The sequence below is a fragment of the Nycticebus coucang genome, chromosome 16 (genome assembly GCF_027406575.1).
Source record: "Nycticebus coucang isolate mNycCou1 chromosome 16, mNycCou1.pri, whole genome shotgun sequence".
In the NCBI taxonomy this organism is placed as follows: Eukaryota; Metazoa; Chordata; class Mammalia; order Primates; family Lorisidae; genus Nycticebus; species Nycticebus coucang.
Window position 1 is genome coordinate 1926612 of NC_069795.1, and position 15568 is coordinate 1942179.

The 15568-nt window shown below is 54.0% G+C and overlaps 2 protein-coding genes across 2 annotated transcripts; both read right to left on the reverse strand.

The window, feature by feature from the left end:
* Positions 1–1477: 1477 nt before the first annotated feature.
* LOC128567264 (keratin-associated protein 10-1-like) lies at positions 1478–4667 on the reverse strand. The gene has a single exon (XM_053564384.1). The coding sequence runs from the start codon at positions 3646–3648 to the stop codon at positions 2899–2901; it is 750 nt and encodes a 249-aa protein (XP_053420359.1). The 5' UTR covers positions 3649–4667; the 3' UTR covers positions 1478–2898.
* Positions 4668–11310: 6643 nt separating this feature from the next.
* LOC128567265 (keratin-associated protein 10-3-like) lies at positions 11311–11945 on the reverse strand. Its single transcript, XM_053564385.1, has one exon. The coding sequence runs from the start codon at positions 11923–11925 to the stop codon at positions 11311–11313; it is 615 nt and encodes a 204-aa protein (XP_053420360.1). The 5' UTR covers positions 11926–11945.
* Between the last annotated feature and the right edge of the window lie 3623 nt (positions 11946–15568).

Below are 15568 nucleotides of genomic sequence, written 5' to 3' on the forward strand. Positions count from 1 at the left end.
CACACGGAGGTTGGGGGCCCCCAGTCGCTGTCTGGGTGGGGACCAGAGAGGGACTGCTGACATCTTAAGAGAACTCTCCACTGGCAGCCCACAGTGGTGAGTCCCAGAAAATTTCTGACCTTAACAGTGGGGAGCTGGGGACCTGAATTCTCTCACTCTCTCTTCCATAGTACGATCCCCCAGCGAGTTGTAGGGGATGAGGTGGAGTATCCCAGGGAAGCAGGCGTCAGGACTCCCCACCTGCCTTCATAGGCCTCAGAAGGTGGGAAGAGGGAGAGTTGTAGGGCTGGTCTTTCTGTCCATTTACATGGGTCCAGTTCTGGTTGGGAGGAGGGCCCTGCTCTCTGCTGAAGGCTCTCTGGGGAACTCCTTTTTTGGGGTGGCACTGGACAAACTGGACTTAATGGGTTTGTGGCCAGGAGGACGTCACTTGTCCCACCTGGCTCCACAGCAGGAGCTCAGGAGCTGGGGGTGGCACTGACATCAGTGGGGAGGCAAGAGACAGCAGGCTAGGGAGCAGCTCTGGTGGGAGTGGGGGCTGGCATGAGGCTCTTGGGGATCTGGGAAATGTGGAGGCCTCATCCCTAATGGCCCCAAGGAACCTCATAGAGTGGGGTCCTGAGGCCACCTACCCTCTGTCCTCTTTCCCCTTGACCTCACCACAGCCAGGCTGACCTTCCCAGCCACAGCCAGACAGGATTGGACATTTGAGTAAAAGTCCAGGGTCCAAGAGGGAGGGGAGGCCACCTAGGTGCTGGCTGTTGGCCCCTGCTGGCCCCTGCAGTGACCCAGAGCCAGTTAGCACACCAGGGACAAAGTCACATGGACTGGGTGTCCAGGTGGGGCCTCACTTCATGGGCTGAGAAAGATTTCTCACTCAAGCATTAGGATGAAAAGCAGTAAAAGGTTTATTATTTTGAGATAGAGAGAGAGGAGGGGGCGGCGCCTGTGGCTCAAGCAGTAGGGCGCCGGTCCCATATGCCGGAGGTGGCAGGTTCAAACCCTGCCCTGGCCAAAAAAAAAAAAAAAAAAAATGAGAGAGAGGAGGGAGTGGGGGAGGGAAGGTGCCTTCCGGAGAAGCCGCTGGGCGTCTGTGAGTGTGGCACCAGGTCCCTCCTGCAGACTGCTGTGTCCCTCTCCACAGACCGCACAGCTGCTGCAGGCCTCTACTTTCTCCTCTTTTCTCTGGGAGGTGGCCTGTCAGAGTCCTGGGGATCTGGTTTTTGGCAGGAACTAAGGGAGAGGGCTGGGCTGGAGCTTGCATCCTGCTGTCCCTGAGGGCTCAAAGTCCAGGCTGAGGGAGGGACACCTCAGGACCGTGTTTAACAAAGAGTAGCGGGCTGGGAGTGTCTCTTCACAGGGGCAGTTGTGTGCTGTGAGTCTGCTTCTCTCACTTTCTGATGGTTTGTTGTCCTCTATTAGGTGATCAGAAAGACCACATTTCGGGCGGCGCCTGTGGCTCAGTCGGTAAGGCGCCGGCCCCATATACCGAGGGTGGTGGGTTTAAACCCGGCCCCGGCTGAACTGCAACAAAAAAATAGCCAGGTGTTGTGGTGGGCGCCTGTAGTCCCAACTTCGGGAGGCTGAGGCAAGAGAATCGCTTAAGCCCAGGAGTTGGAGGTTGCTGTGAGCTGTGTGATGCCACGGCTCTCTACCTGAGGGCCATAAAGTGAGACTCTGTCTCTACAAAAAAAAAAAAGAAAGACCACATTTCACTGGGGATGTGAGGGTGGCAAGAGGCAGGACAGATCCCAGAGATGCCCAGGCGGGGAGGATGGTGTGGCAGGGGAGCGAGCTCAGCCTCAGAGAGGGGGCACAGCCATCTGCAGCTGTAGTAGGTGCGGTGCCTGGGGGGGCATCCGGGCTGGGGGAGCCCCAAACCAGAGCAGGGTGGTGGGAGAAAGTTGGTCCATGACAGGCACAGAGGGGATGGGAGGTGGGAGGGGAACAGGACCCCATCCTGGAGCCTGGGAGTCAGCTCTGTGTCCAGAGTCAGCGAGAACCTGAGGTTGGCATCAGTGATGGTCCTGGCCAGCGGTCAAGGTGGCAGGAAGGGCATGTGATGGGGGAAGGAGCAGGGTATAAAGTGGGGTCTTTGAGAGCCGTTTCCAGGGGTTCAGGGCAGCTGCTGAGCCAGGAGGGGTGTGGGAGATGGAGTTCAGTTTCATTTATTTTTCTGTGTTGGAAAAAACTCAGGGTATTCATGGCCTGAGCAAGAGGCTGCAGACAGAGTGGATGTAGGGCTAGGGAGCAGGACATGCTGGGGCAGCCAGGATGGGCCAGGTGAAGGCAGAGGGGCTGGGTTTCCTGGGAGGGACCCTTCCTCTGGCTGACCCCACCCCAGGCTACTGGGCAGCCCCACTGTTGTGCCTGCTGCTGTTACCTCTGGGACCCACTTGCAGGGATTCCTGGGAGAGGGGCTGCTAATGTTGACCCTTCTGGCTCTGGCACAAGTGCTGTGGGGATGCAGCACAGCGTAGGCCAGCACAGGTGTTCCGAGGGATGGGTGTATGGGCTCCGAGCCTCCTGCAGGATGGGAGCACAGCTCAGTCAGAGATGATCCAGAGCGCAGAGGACAGCAGCATGTGTGCAGGGATTTATCAGGGCAGCAAGCACGGTCCTAGCACTGGCTGAGAGGGCCCCAGGAGTAGCTGAAGTGAGGCCACTGAGCCTGGATGGTGAAAAATAGTCCCAGGAGAAATGGGGGCAGGGTCTTCTTGAGGTGCTGGGGAGCCCCTCAGAATGAGGTGGGAGGGTGGAGGGGTTGTCAAGCATGGAGGGGAAAAGGCAACATTGAAACAGCTGAGAGGTCAGCAGTGGAGGGATGGTGGCTCAGGTGCCCAGTGGGCCCTGGAAACATGCCCGTCAAGAGCTGGACCTCTGGCTTGAGAAGAGGCTTCAGCAGGCTGGGTGGGAGCAGGCCGGGTGGCAGAGGAGGGACACACAGGAGGCTGGGCGGGGGCAGCTGGGCTGGCAGGAGGAGGTGGGGACACAGCAGGCAGGTCTGCACACAGGGCGGCCGAGGAGGGACACGCAGGAGGAGGGTCTGCAGCAGGAGGAGGAGCAGGGGCTGGGCCGGCAGCAGGAGAGGGCCGGGCAGGGGGTGGCCCCAACGCAGACAGGTACACAGCACGTGGGCTTGCAACATACAGGCTTGCAGTAGACAGGAGTGCAGCAGGACTGCTTGCACAGGGTGAGAGTGCAGCAAGCCACCTGACAGCTAGACTGTTGGGAGCACACAGAGGAATCCCCAGAGCAGACGGGCACACAGCAGGCCTGCTGGAAGGGGGACGGGGTGCAGTGAGCTGGCTGGCAGCTAGACTGCTGGCAGCATGAAGAGGAATCCCCAGAGCAGACGGGCACACAGCAGAAGGGCTTGCAGCTCACAGGCACACAGCAGGCCTGCTGGCAGGGGGACAGGGTGCAGCAAGCCGGCTGGCAGCTAGACGGCTGGCAGGAGCTGTTGCAGACTGGGTGGCAGGGGCTGGACACACAGCTCACTGGGCTGCAGACCAGGGTCAGGCAGGGGGTTGGGGCACAGCAGCTGGGGGCGCAGCAGGGGGGCTCACAGCAGCTCTCTGGGCAGTCATCCACCTGCCAGGGCTCAGTGCAAGTGCTGGAGCAGACAGAGATGGTGGACATGGCCATGCTGGGGTTGAACTGGGGAAGGTGTGAGTGAGTGAATGTGTGGGTGCTTGGGGCTGTGGGCTTTTATACCCCTCCCACCCTATTGTCCCAGCCTCAGGGCTGCCCCTTCCTTATTGGTGAGTGCTGGGCCAGGTTGTCATTAGGGATATTTGTTTGCCTGTGATGTTGTCCAGCTCATAAATGCCCTGCCTGGTCAGGATGTAGCCTGTCCCAGACGGTTCCTTGAGGGCAGCAGTGTGGTGAGTGTGGTCCCAGCTGAATTCTGGAAACAGTGAGGGCCGTGGGTGTTAAGTAGGGGGGACATCCCTTGAGCTGTCCCCAGTGTGCCTGGGCCCGTCCAGTCACTAGCCCAGCAGCCCCAGGATAGGGGCTCTCTCTGCTGGAAGCCGGCACATAAGATGAGTTTCCCATGTGCAAACACCCCCTTTCAATATAGCCCCCGTTCCTGGGATATAGGACTATCACCACCGCATGATGGATAACCTAGATTTGGGGATGTTCAGTGACTCGCTGGTGGACACAGTTGTGAGGGATGCAGTGACTAGACCCAGACCCCTTGGCCCAGATCTGGACAACTTCTCACCCCCCGGCTGCTGTGCCTCCTGCCCCATCCGTTGCCCACCTTGTCCTTGTCTGGGACATGGCAGGACTGTGCATTCAGGGCAAGGACAGCAGCCTGGGTCGTCCCCCCTGCCCCCGTGCCCCTGTGCTGCTTCCTGTCCTGAGCCCACCCCTTCTCCTAACCAGCCCTCCCAGCCCCACCACGCCCCCAGTTCTGCCATAGGGAGCCCTCGCTGCATCAGTATGTTTGGTTACACTCTGGTCACCATATGGTGTAAATGAAGTTCAGGAGCCTCTTGCCCTAAATAATGTGCTTTGGCCTTTTTCCAGGGACATACTCACCCCCAACCAATTGTAATTTGATTGTGTTTTTACATTTCTATAAGATTATTATAGGGCGGCGCCTGTGGCTCAGTCGGTAGGGCGCCGGCCCCATATACCGAGGGTGGCGGGTTCAAACCCAGCCCCGGCCAAACTGCAACCAAAAAATAGCCGGGCGTTGTGGCGGGCGCCTGTGGTCCCAGCTACTCGGGAGGCTGAGGCAAGAGAATCGCTTAAGCCCAGGAGTTGGAGGTTGCTGTGAGCTGTGTGAGGCCACGGCACTCTACCGAGGGCCATAAAGTGAGACTCTGTCTCTACAAAAAAAAAAAAAGATTATTATAAAATAAGGCACAGGTGCTGGTGTCAAGTAGCGTATCCTGTGCTGCTCTGAAGCAGCAATGCTGTGCTAAAAATAGTGCTACTATCTGGGTCAGACCTTCCCCCTCCGGTCTTCCTAGAGACAGAAGCTGACCACATATGGACAGCTGCCACCGCCCCACCAGTTCCGCCAGGATGGGGGAAGAGCTGGGGATGTGGGTGTCCTTTCAGCCACGTGATATGTGTGGCACCCAGGGAGAGCTCCTGGCTCCTGCCCAAGGGCTGTGTGCTCCCCGTGTGGGTCCTCCCTGAGTAGACAGGAGCCTCTTGGGAGCTCAGGAACAGTGGCAGGTGGGGAGAAGGCTACAACAGGGGCCAGGGAGCCCCACTGTGCTGGCCCTGCCCTCTCCTAACTCTGTCCTGACATGTGGGAGTCAGTGCCCAGAAGAGGGAGGAGAAGGGGCAGGAGAGGGCTCACCTGCATCATGACGTCCTTGAGCCTGCCGTCACCCCACCTGGGCTCAGTCACACAGCAGACCTGGGGCCCAGTCTGTTTGAGGCTGTGGGTCTGGGGTGACAAATAAGGTCTTTGAAGGTACCAGGAGGCAAAAACAGCTGAGAATTGAGCAGCTGGATCCCATCAGAGGGACATGTGGAGGAGTGAGTGCACTGGTTCTTGTGGGTTTTCTCACTCAGCAATCTGCCTGGGTGCAGGACACAGCCAATGGCTAGGAAGTGGGGTGGGGGCTTTTGTGTCTCCTGGAATGGGATGGTGGGAACCAATGTTCAGGACCTGACTGGGTAGAGGAGTGGTTCTCAACCTGTGGGTCACGACCCACAGGAACTGTATTAAAGGGCCATGGCATTAGGAAGGTTGAGAACCACTGGGGTAGAGGGTGTTGTAAAGAATATTCTCCCAGTCCTGCACACGGACTCCCTGTTACGGCAGTCAGCCAGGCATGCAGAGGAGCTCAGGGGTCTAACTCTGCATTCCCTGATGACTCATGATGTTGACATATTTCCACATATTTATGTGGCCTTCGTATTTCTTCTTTGGCAAAGAGGCTGTTGAAATCATTTACTAGATGAGAAAACAGGAAACACTGTGTGAATCCATGTAAATGGCATCTGTGAAAAGGCAATGATAAAGGGGCAAAAAAAAAAAGTGGCCACCAGGGATCACGCTGGGGTGTGGCCTGACTAGAGGCCATGAGGGGAATTCACAGGTGAACAGAGACCTCGTACTGATGTGGGGGTGGGGGCACCGCTGTGTGTTTGTCAAGACACAGAATCAACACAAAAGAAAGAAAAATCCAAATATCCCATATCTATTTATAAATAGAATCTGAAATGAAAAGCCTTCCTTCCTACAAAGAAAACGACAGACACAAATCATTTCCCTGGTGAACGTCCCCAGATGTCTAGGAGAGAAGCAGCAGCAGCCTTCTGTTTCCAGCTTGGTTGATGCGGCCAGACCTCAGGCGGCCTGGAGGTTCAGCTTCTGGGGGAAGCACCTGAGCAGCTGGGCACTGCCCTGGGAGCAGTGTGGCTGTGGCCTGGGGGCAGGAGGCCGGGCCAGATGTCCAGGGATGTGGGTACTGGCAGGTAGGGTCTCGTGCAGCACGAGTGGCTGGGTCTGTGTCCACAGGACATTAAATACTGATGAATGTCAACCCACCTAGAAGATATAAAATTGTAAATACACACATCCCTGACATCAGACCCCAAAGCCTAGGAAGCAAAATGGACAGAATCGGAGAAATAGACAGTTCCAGATCTACAATAAGAGTGGGAGACTTCAGTAAGCCACCCCATCGAAGTTAAAAAAACAAATAATGAACAAAGTTGACGTTCATGAGGAAATAGGGGACTTGAAGAGCGACCAGGAGCCAGCGAGGCTGACAGACATTTGCAGAAATACTCGGCCCCAGGGCAGCTGACACACATCCTCAGGGGCACCCAGAACATTCTCCACTGAAGACTAGACTAGGACGCAGAGCTCGTCCCTGTAATTTAAAATGATTGAAATCACACAGTGCCTTTGTTGACCACAAGGGAAAGAAACTAGAAATCAATTAAAGAAAAAGCCCTGAAATTGACAAACATGTATAAATTCAGCAAAAAACCCTTAGATCACTGACAGGTCAGAGGAGAACCTGAAGGGAATTTAGGAAATGTCTGAGACGAACAAGAAAGAAACACAACAAACTACGAGATGCAGGAAGAGCAGCCGTCGGAGGGATTTAAAATTAGAGGAAGTCCTCAAATTAGCAATCGTTATACCTTAAGGATCTAGATGAAGAGGAACAAACTAAACCCCAACCTGGCCCAAGGAAGGAAATAAAGATAGAGCAGAGCCAGGAAAATAGAAATAGCTAACACAAAACACTAGGGAGGTGCGGTGCCTATGGCTCAAAGGAGTAGGGCGATGGCACCATATGCCAGAGATGGCGGGTTCAAACCTAGCCCCGGCCAAGAACTGCAGAAAAAAAAGAAAGAAAAAAAAATGCTAGGGAGGATCAATGGAACCCAGAGTTGGTTCTGTGAAAGGGACCACTGAAAGCTTTTATCTACACTGATAGAGAACAGAGATTTGAGTAATTGTAATTATAAATGAAAATGGGGACATCACCATGGGCCTTCCCTTAATAAAAGGATTATAAGGGGATACTCTGAATATCTGTGCCCCATAAAGTAGATAGTATGTAATGGTCAGATTCCTGTGAACCTATGGGTGGTGTGTCCTATCCAAACTGACATCTTCATTGTAGATTTTTGTTCCTTCCTAGAGCTGCAAAGCTCAAGTCACTGTCCGGGGTCCTTTGGTTTCAGCCTCCGCTAGTCTCAGCATTTCTTGTAAGTGATTAACTCCAGCTTTTCGCTATCTGGAAATGTGTTACTTTCCCTTCATTTCTGAAAGATGACTTTGTCACATATAGACTAGTTGGTTGATGAGTGACACCCCCGGCCCCCCAGGCCTGTTCCCTTCTGGCCTCTGGGATTTTGTTGTTATTGTTGTTTCTTTGTGTGTGTGGTTTTTTTGTTATTATTGTTTCTTTGTTGTTTTTATTGCTTTGTCTTTGCCAGGCATGGCCTCCATGGCTGCTGATGAGAAATCAGCTGTTAATATTCTCTCCAGAAGATTTCAAGATTAACCTTTTGTGTTTGAAACATGACACTAATTATAACGTGTCTCTCTGTGGAATAGACCTCTTTCAGTCTATTCCAGTTGAATGTTTCAAAGGTGGGGATTAATGTGTTCCAGCAGTTTGGGGAGTTCCCCCCAACTCCATGTTATGTCTTCAGGTGTATTTTTGGTCCTTCCTCTCTGTACTTTCCTTCGGGAGCTCCTGTTAGGTGCACATTGGTATATGTGAAGCTGTCCCGCAGGCCTTAGAAGGTGTCCTTCATTTCTTTTTCAGCTACAGCTCTGACTAGAATATTTCATCTGATGGATCTTCATACTCACTAATTATTCTTCCCACACAAATCTGCTGTGGAAATTTTCAAATTTCAATTTTTGTGCTTTTCAATTCCAGAATTTTATTTTGATTCCTTTTAAAAATTTCTGTTTCTCTATTGATAGTCCCTCTTTGAGGAAGCTTCACTGTCACAGCCCCTATGGCCGCTATGGCCCTGGTCTCTATCGCTATAGGAAGGAACCAGGCATGATGTGGATTAGAAGTACAAGCTTGCAGGAGGCGGGCTAACCTTGATTGCAGGGTAGCCCAAGCAACCTCCACAGTAGACTTTTATTGAGACAGCACAAGACAGGTGAGGGGAGTGTTAGATAATGATTGCGTGCCTAAGGATCGCCATGGGCTGGGCCCTTTCTCCGCAAGGAGCACCTGCAGATGAATTGCCCAAGGGTCTGTCCTGCAGCTGCAAATCATCTTGCTCAGAGGTTGTCTGGCTCTTGGCGTCCTCCACACTTCACTCTCCTGGTTTGTCTTACCTCTTTGTCTATGGTTTTATTTAGTGTTTGGAGCCTGTGTAACAGACTGTATCTAAAGGCTTTGTCTAGTAAGTGCAATGGCCTGGGTTCCCCAGGAACACTTTCCATTCACTGCTTTGTCCCTTCTGGGAATAAGTTGTATTTCTCGCATCTTTGCTTGTCTTAAAACTTTTGTTGGAAACAGGACCATAATATCAAAATGGGATAATTCTGGATTCATGGTCTCCTCCCTCTCCACAGTTTGTTGTTGCTGATTATTGTAGCTTGTAGTTGTTTTTTGATTGTTTGCTTGTTTCATTTTGTCACTTTTCTAACATTGTTTTATAATAATCGTATTCTTTGCCACACGTGGTCACCGTTCCATTAGTTCAGATAGTGATTTTCCAGAGTTCCTTCAACCTCCAGAGTTAAAGACAGTTTCCTCCCCGAGCTTTGCAGCTGCCTCTGCCTTGGGGCCTCACACACCCCGGGGCTCACAGCTCTGCCTCCGCCTCCCCTCACACCTTCACTTCCTGCACTCAGAGCCTGCAGTTCAGCCAGGGAGGAGCACCCAGAGTTTCTTAAGTCCTCCCTGAGCATGAGCCCCGTTGCAGGCACACGTGGCCCTCGAGGCTCTCAGGAATATGTGGGCTCTTTATGTGGCTCAGATTCCCCAACCTGTCTCATTCCCTAGCTCTTCCCCAGGCTGGGGGGGGGGGTGTTTCCTTTGTTTGCCCAGCTGACATCCTTTGCCCCTGGGGAGGTGACTGGTTTGTTAACTTTAAATGCTCTGATAAACAGCCCACTTCTCTGCCTTGAGAGACCTCTGAGTTTGGGGAAATACAGGCAAGCCCTTGGTGTGGGTCCTTCAGGTAAACACTCTCTTGGGCAAAGGTCCCTTCTGCTCCTGTGGTCTCAGCACCCGTCCCAGGACCTCTGCCCTGCTGGGCATGGTGGGATGGGACGGCCTTCTCCTCTTTTCCACAGTTCAGGTAACATTGATTCTAACAGGAGTTTTCCTGGTCAGTGTTTCTGTGGAAGGACTGGCCTTTTCAGTTCCTACCACCATTTTCTCTGACCTCACTCTTGGTGGGCACAGTTTGGCACAGTGCTTTTGAAAGCATGGGTCAGTATCTCAAATGTAAAATCAACAAACGCTCTGCCCTGGAAATCCCACTTCTAGGAATTGAGGCAACACAAACACTACTGCTACTGTTCTTAAAGTTTGGATTCAGTTCAAGGGCCGTGCTGAAGGGTACAGAAGGCCACATGTGCTCCAAGGCCGCAGGCTCCCCAGCCCTGCATGGTGAGGAGACTCAGGTGGTGTCTGTGATGCTGTAAAGACCTTGGAGCTCGTCTGCCTGGACCTGCACAGACCAAGCACAGTGTGTGTGCACTCTTCACCGGGGGCCTCAGCAGGTGCAACTATGACGCCATCCTTTATCATACCGGCAATTAAAGTGTGTTCCCCATATTGTGACTTTTAGTTATTAAAGACCTAGGACCTCCTGTGCATGAGCAGAGTAGTGACTGTCCACCTCACCAGTGTCCCCTTGCTCTGCAGTTGTAATTCTCAGATTTGCTCTGTCCTGTGTGAAGCCACATCGGGCTACATAAGGACACATGCTCCTGTGATTCTCCTGGCCCTGATCTGCCCACGTTCTCACAGTGCCCTGGGAGTGCCCCACCATCACCACTGACCTTCCCCCTCCTGACTGCCCCACCCCAGCCCAGCAGGCGGAGCTCTGGTGGCTGCCTCTTGGGTCTCTCTGTCCCAGCAGCATGCCCCGTGCTGCAGCAGACCACAGCCCCCTGTGGCTGCCCATGCCCGTGATGCCCAGTGCATCCCCAAGGGTACCTCTTAGGCCCTGGGCCAGCTGGGGCGACATCCCCACATCCTCCACTTCCCAGCACAGCAATGCTGGTCCCTACCTGGTCCAGGACAGCCCCACTCTGCTCCTGGAAAGAGCTGTGTCTGCCAGAGAGGAGGGTCCTCGACCAGTAGGGTAAAAGGGACTTGGACCAGTGAGCACAGTGGGAGCCCCACAGGATATGGGGGTGGCTGGATGGCAGAGCAATGCCAGGAGGTGGACAGGGCCTTCCAGGTGTCCTACTTGAGAGCCCCCGAGGTCCCCACAGCTAGACAGAAAGAGGCTCCAAAGCCCAGCCCCAGAGCAGGACTAGCCTCCCACCACCTTCCTGCCCATGAGCATCAGTCAGCACAGAGGGTCAGCGTGGGACAGCATAGCTTTTATTGGAACCAGCATAGAGCAGGGTCAGGGAAAGCCCAGCCCAGAGCATGGAGGGACATGGCCTGGGTGAGAAAGTGGGTGTGGAGGCCCCGGGGCTCCATGGGCTGAGGACAGGAGAGTGGTGAGTGATCCTGTCTGCCCAGACCTGGGGTGGGCTGCTGCAGGTGGGTCTGGGAGCGCAGGGGGTCTGAGGACTGGCAGGGATGGGGGACCTGAGCCCGCTGGCCTTGGGGATGTGCCTGTCAGCATCAGCATCCTGTGAACTGAGGAGAGGCCTCAGCAGGCTGGGCGGGGGCAGGTGGGACGGCAGAGGAGGGACACACAGGAGGCTGGGTGGGGGCAGCTGGGCTGGCAGGAGGAGGTGGGGACACAGCAGGCAGGTCTGCACACAGGGCGGCAGAGGAGGGACACACAGGAGGAGGGTCTGCAGCAGGAGGAGGGTCTACAGCAGGAGGAGGGTCTGTAGCAGGAGGAGGGTCTACAGCAGGAGGAGGGTCTACGGCAGGAGGAGGGTCTACAGCAGGAGGAGGGGCAGGGGCTGGGCTGGCAGCATGAGGAGGTGGAGCAGGGGGCAGCTCTAATGCAGACGGGCACACAGCAGACGGGCTTGCAGCTCACGGGCACACAGCAGTCCTGGCAGGGGGACAGGGTGCAGCAAGCCGGCTGGCAGCTAGACTGCTGGCAGCAGGAGGGTGTGCAGGAGCTGGTGCAGACTGGTTGGCAGGGGCTGGACACACAGCTCACTGGGCTGCAGACCAAGGTCAGGCAGGGGGTTGGGGCACAGCAGCTGGGGGCACAGCAGGAGGGCTCACAGCAGCTCTCTGGGCAGTCGTCCACCTGCCAGGGCTCAGTGCAAGTGCTGGAGCAGATGGACATGGAGGACATGGCCATGCTGGGGCTGAGCTGGAGTAGGTGAGATGAGAGGAAGGCGTGAGTGTGGATGAGTGTGTGGGTGCTCTGGGGCTCTAGGGCTTTTATACCCCTCCAGGCTGTGTAGTGTTTTCCCCAGAGGGAAGCTGGGCCACGCCCTGACCTTCCTTGTTGGTGTTTTGGGCCAGCAGCACCCTCATTAGGGCAGCTTCTCTTGCCTGGACATGACCTTGCTCAGCTCATGATACTCAGCTGATCTGGGCAGGACCATGCTCCTGGCTGGGTGTGGCCCCATGGGACCCTGGGGCCTCATCCCCTGCTTGCACGTGGCATGTTTGGGGAAAAGGTGTCCAGGTGGGTTCCAGGCCCTAGGCTGTGCTCCATGGTGTTCTCAGCCTGTCTGCAGGAACCTTGCCTGGCTGCCCAACCTGGGCAACAGGGACAGAGATGGAGGTGCCTGTTTCGGGAAAGGCCGGTGAGCACCAAGCTTCCCAGCAGGCTCTAGGATCTCCCGTCATCCCACTGTTGACCAAGGACAGTGAGGAGCTATCCTCCCTTGAGAAGGAGGTGGAACCTTCTAGCACAGCCTGCTGTTGGGGACTCATCAGGACAAGCTGACTTGGGGGCTGCGCCAAGTCTAACGTGGGTTCTGAACCACCGTCCCCTGAGCCCAGGGCCAGTTGTCCAGGGTGGGAACGGTCTCCTGGGTGAGGACCTGAGGGGGGCAAGGCCGGGGCCTGGAGGGGGTGGGTGTGGGGCAAGGGTGGTGAGGAGAAGCTGGAGGACACTGGAGGTCAGCAAGCCGTCTGTGCCTGGGAGGTCAGCTGGACAGAGTGGGTCCCAACCCTGGGAGCTGAATGGCTACTGTTTCCCCTCTCTGCGGAAGATAGCACCCTTGATGAACCAGCACCCTGATGAGATTCTTCACTCTGCTGGTAGAGGGGTCACTGCTACTGGGGAGAGAGGATACTTCCTCCAAGCAGCCCACATGAAGGAAATCCCCTCCAAGGCTGAAGACCATGCTGAGTCTCAGAGACTAAAGCCATGGTCACAACTTACAAAGCTAACAAACCCAGAACCAATTACAACCATGTGCTGGTAACGACCTCTCAGACCCCAGGGACAAGCCAGGCAGGTCCATAAGCTCAGCCCCATCACGGGAAGCTTCTTTGGCATTAAGCCACAGAGCAAATCATAGTTAACAACAAAGAGAATCTGGGGCGGCCACGTGGGACCACATGCTCATATACCATCTAGTTGCCGAGTAGTACACTTTAAAAGGTTGGCTGCCTTACCAGCATTACCGAGGAACGGGGAGGGGCCTGTGCCGTGTACTGCTGCCTCACCACCCCGGGCTGGCCCTTCCTGCGGGTCAGTGTCCCCCTGCCGCACCCCTCAGCCTGGCAGATTTTGTGTTTCTGTGTTTTTAAGAAGAGTCCCATTGTCTTCCGGCCTCCATCGTCTCTGCTGAGAAGTCGGTGACGTTCTTGTCCTTTTGAAACCCTCACACTTTGCATGTAAAGCGACTTTCTTCCTGTGCTTTCAAGGTTTCCTCTTTATATGTGGTTGTAATCACTTTAAAGATTTTGTTTAGATATGGTTTTCTTTGTATTTATCATGCTGCAGTTTTCTGAGATTCTTGGATGTGAAATTGGTACGTTTGAATATCAAATTGGGAGGGGATGTTGCCTGTTTTTCCCTCAAAACTTATTTATGCTTCAGTCTCATTCTCTTCTCTCCTGAGGCTGAAATTACGTCTGCACGAGAACACATGGTATTGTCTTTCATGCTCTTTTCATTGTCTGAACGGTTCTTCCAATTCCTGAGATCAGACCGTTTCTATTGACGTGTCTTCCAGCTCACTGACTCTGTGTTTCCCACCATGTGCCTCCTGACCCCCAGCCCCGGGTCCCCAGCATGGCACTGTGATGCCTGGTCCTTGGCGCCATGTGCTCCAACCTGTCCACATGGACCTGCAGCCCAGCTCCCAGGCTGTGGGTTTTTCTGCCTCCCTAGAACATACCATTTACACGGCAGCATCCTCACCCCTTGCACAGCCGCCTCTGCCTGGTTGGTGCAAACACCTTCCCCAGAAAACTTTGCGTCCAGGGCCAGCTTGGGCTGTCTCCTCGCGGAGGCCCCCGGGCCACCCACCAGCATCCCCATTACTCTGCCCCTTCTGAGTCCACTTTGTTCTCCAGGACTCAGCCCTCTCTGGAATTATTTCATGCATTCATTTGTTCATCCACTTCATTATTCATTGCCCACCCGTGGAGAGCCCTTGAACTCAGGACCTCCCTGCTGTGAGCACACAGTGTATACAGAGGGTGCCAAAAGATGTACCCACGTTTTACAAGAGGAAAAAACTATATTAAAGTTGAAATACCCGATATATACTGAGAACAAAACTTGAATACAGGCCAGGCATGGTGGCTCACACCTGTAATCCTTGCACTCTGGGAGGCCAAGGCAGGTGGCTTGCCTGAGCTCACAGGTTTGAGACCACCCTGAGCCAGAGTGAGGACCTCATCTCTAAAAAAAAAAAAAAAATAGCTGAAGCAGTGTCTGTAGCTCAGTGGGTAGGGCTCTGGTCACCTACACCGAGGTTGGCAGGTTCAAACCTGGCCAGGGCCAGCTAAAACAACAATGACAACTGCAATGACACCCCCAAAATAGTCCAGTGTTGTGGTTGGCACTTGTAGTCCCAGCTACTTGGGAGGCAGAGGCAAGAGAATCGCTTAAGCCCAAGAGTTTGAGGTTGCTGTGAGCCGTGACAGGACAGCACTCTACCCAGGGTAACAGCCGGAGACTCTGTCTCAGAAAAAAATGGCTGGACATTGTGGTGGGCCCCTATAGTTCCAGCTACTTGGAAGACTGAGGCAAGAGAATCACGTAAGCCCGAGAGTTTGAGGTTGCTGTGAGCTATGATGCCATGGCACTGTACCAAGGGTGACAAAGTTAAATTCTGTCCCCCCGTAAAAGGTTGAATACAAGTCACATTGAGCCCTCTTGTAATGATAGAAGCCAAAAGTGACCTATTACAGTTTTTTGCTTTCTTAAAATATGTCTACGTTGTTGTCACCCTGTGTATTTCTGTCATGAACAAGTAATTTCTCACATAGATTATGCTATGGTAGGGGTCGTATAACATTCCATAAAGACCAGACACTCGTTCTTGTAAGATTTGCAAGCCAGACTCTCGTTCTTAACTCCTCGACTCTGCCACTGTAACACATAAGCAGCCACAGAAAACACATACAAAATGCGCACATTGGATCCAAAAGAGCTTTAATTACAAAAACAGGCAGTAGGCCAGGACCATACTGTTTGCTAACCTGTGCCTTAAAGTTTTCCCCTGCAAATTACACCCCAAACACATTATTGCCTTGGTGTTCACTGACGCCACAACACAAGAAGGAAGAGCAGGACTCGGCATCTGGACTGGAGACGGTGGAGCTGTGCGCAATCACTCAACACAGAGCCCGCACGGGGTCCAACCAGATCATCCTGTTTGGAGAAGAAATTTGCCTCAAGGCAGAAGGCAAGGATGTGCACGTGAGGAGACAAGATGTTGGGGGAACTTGGTGGAAACACCACAAGGAAGACAATAGCTGTGCTTCTATATTACCCGACGCCAGCACCCGGGTATAAAGTCTGCCCAGCG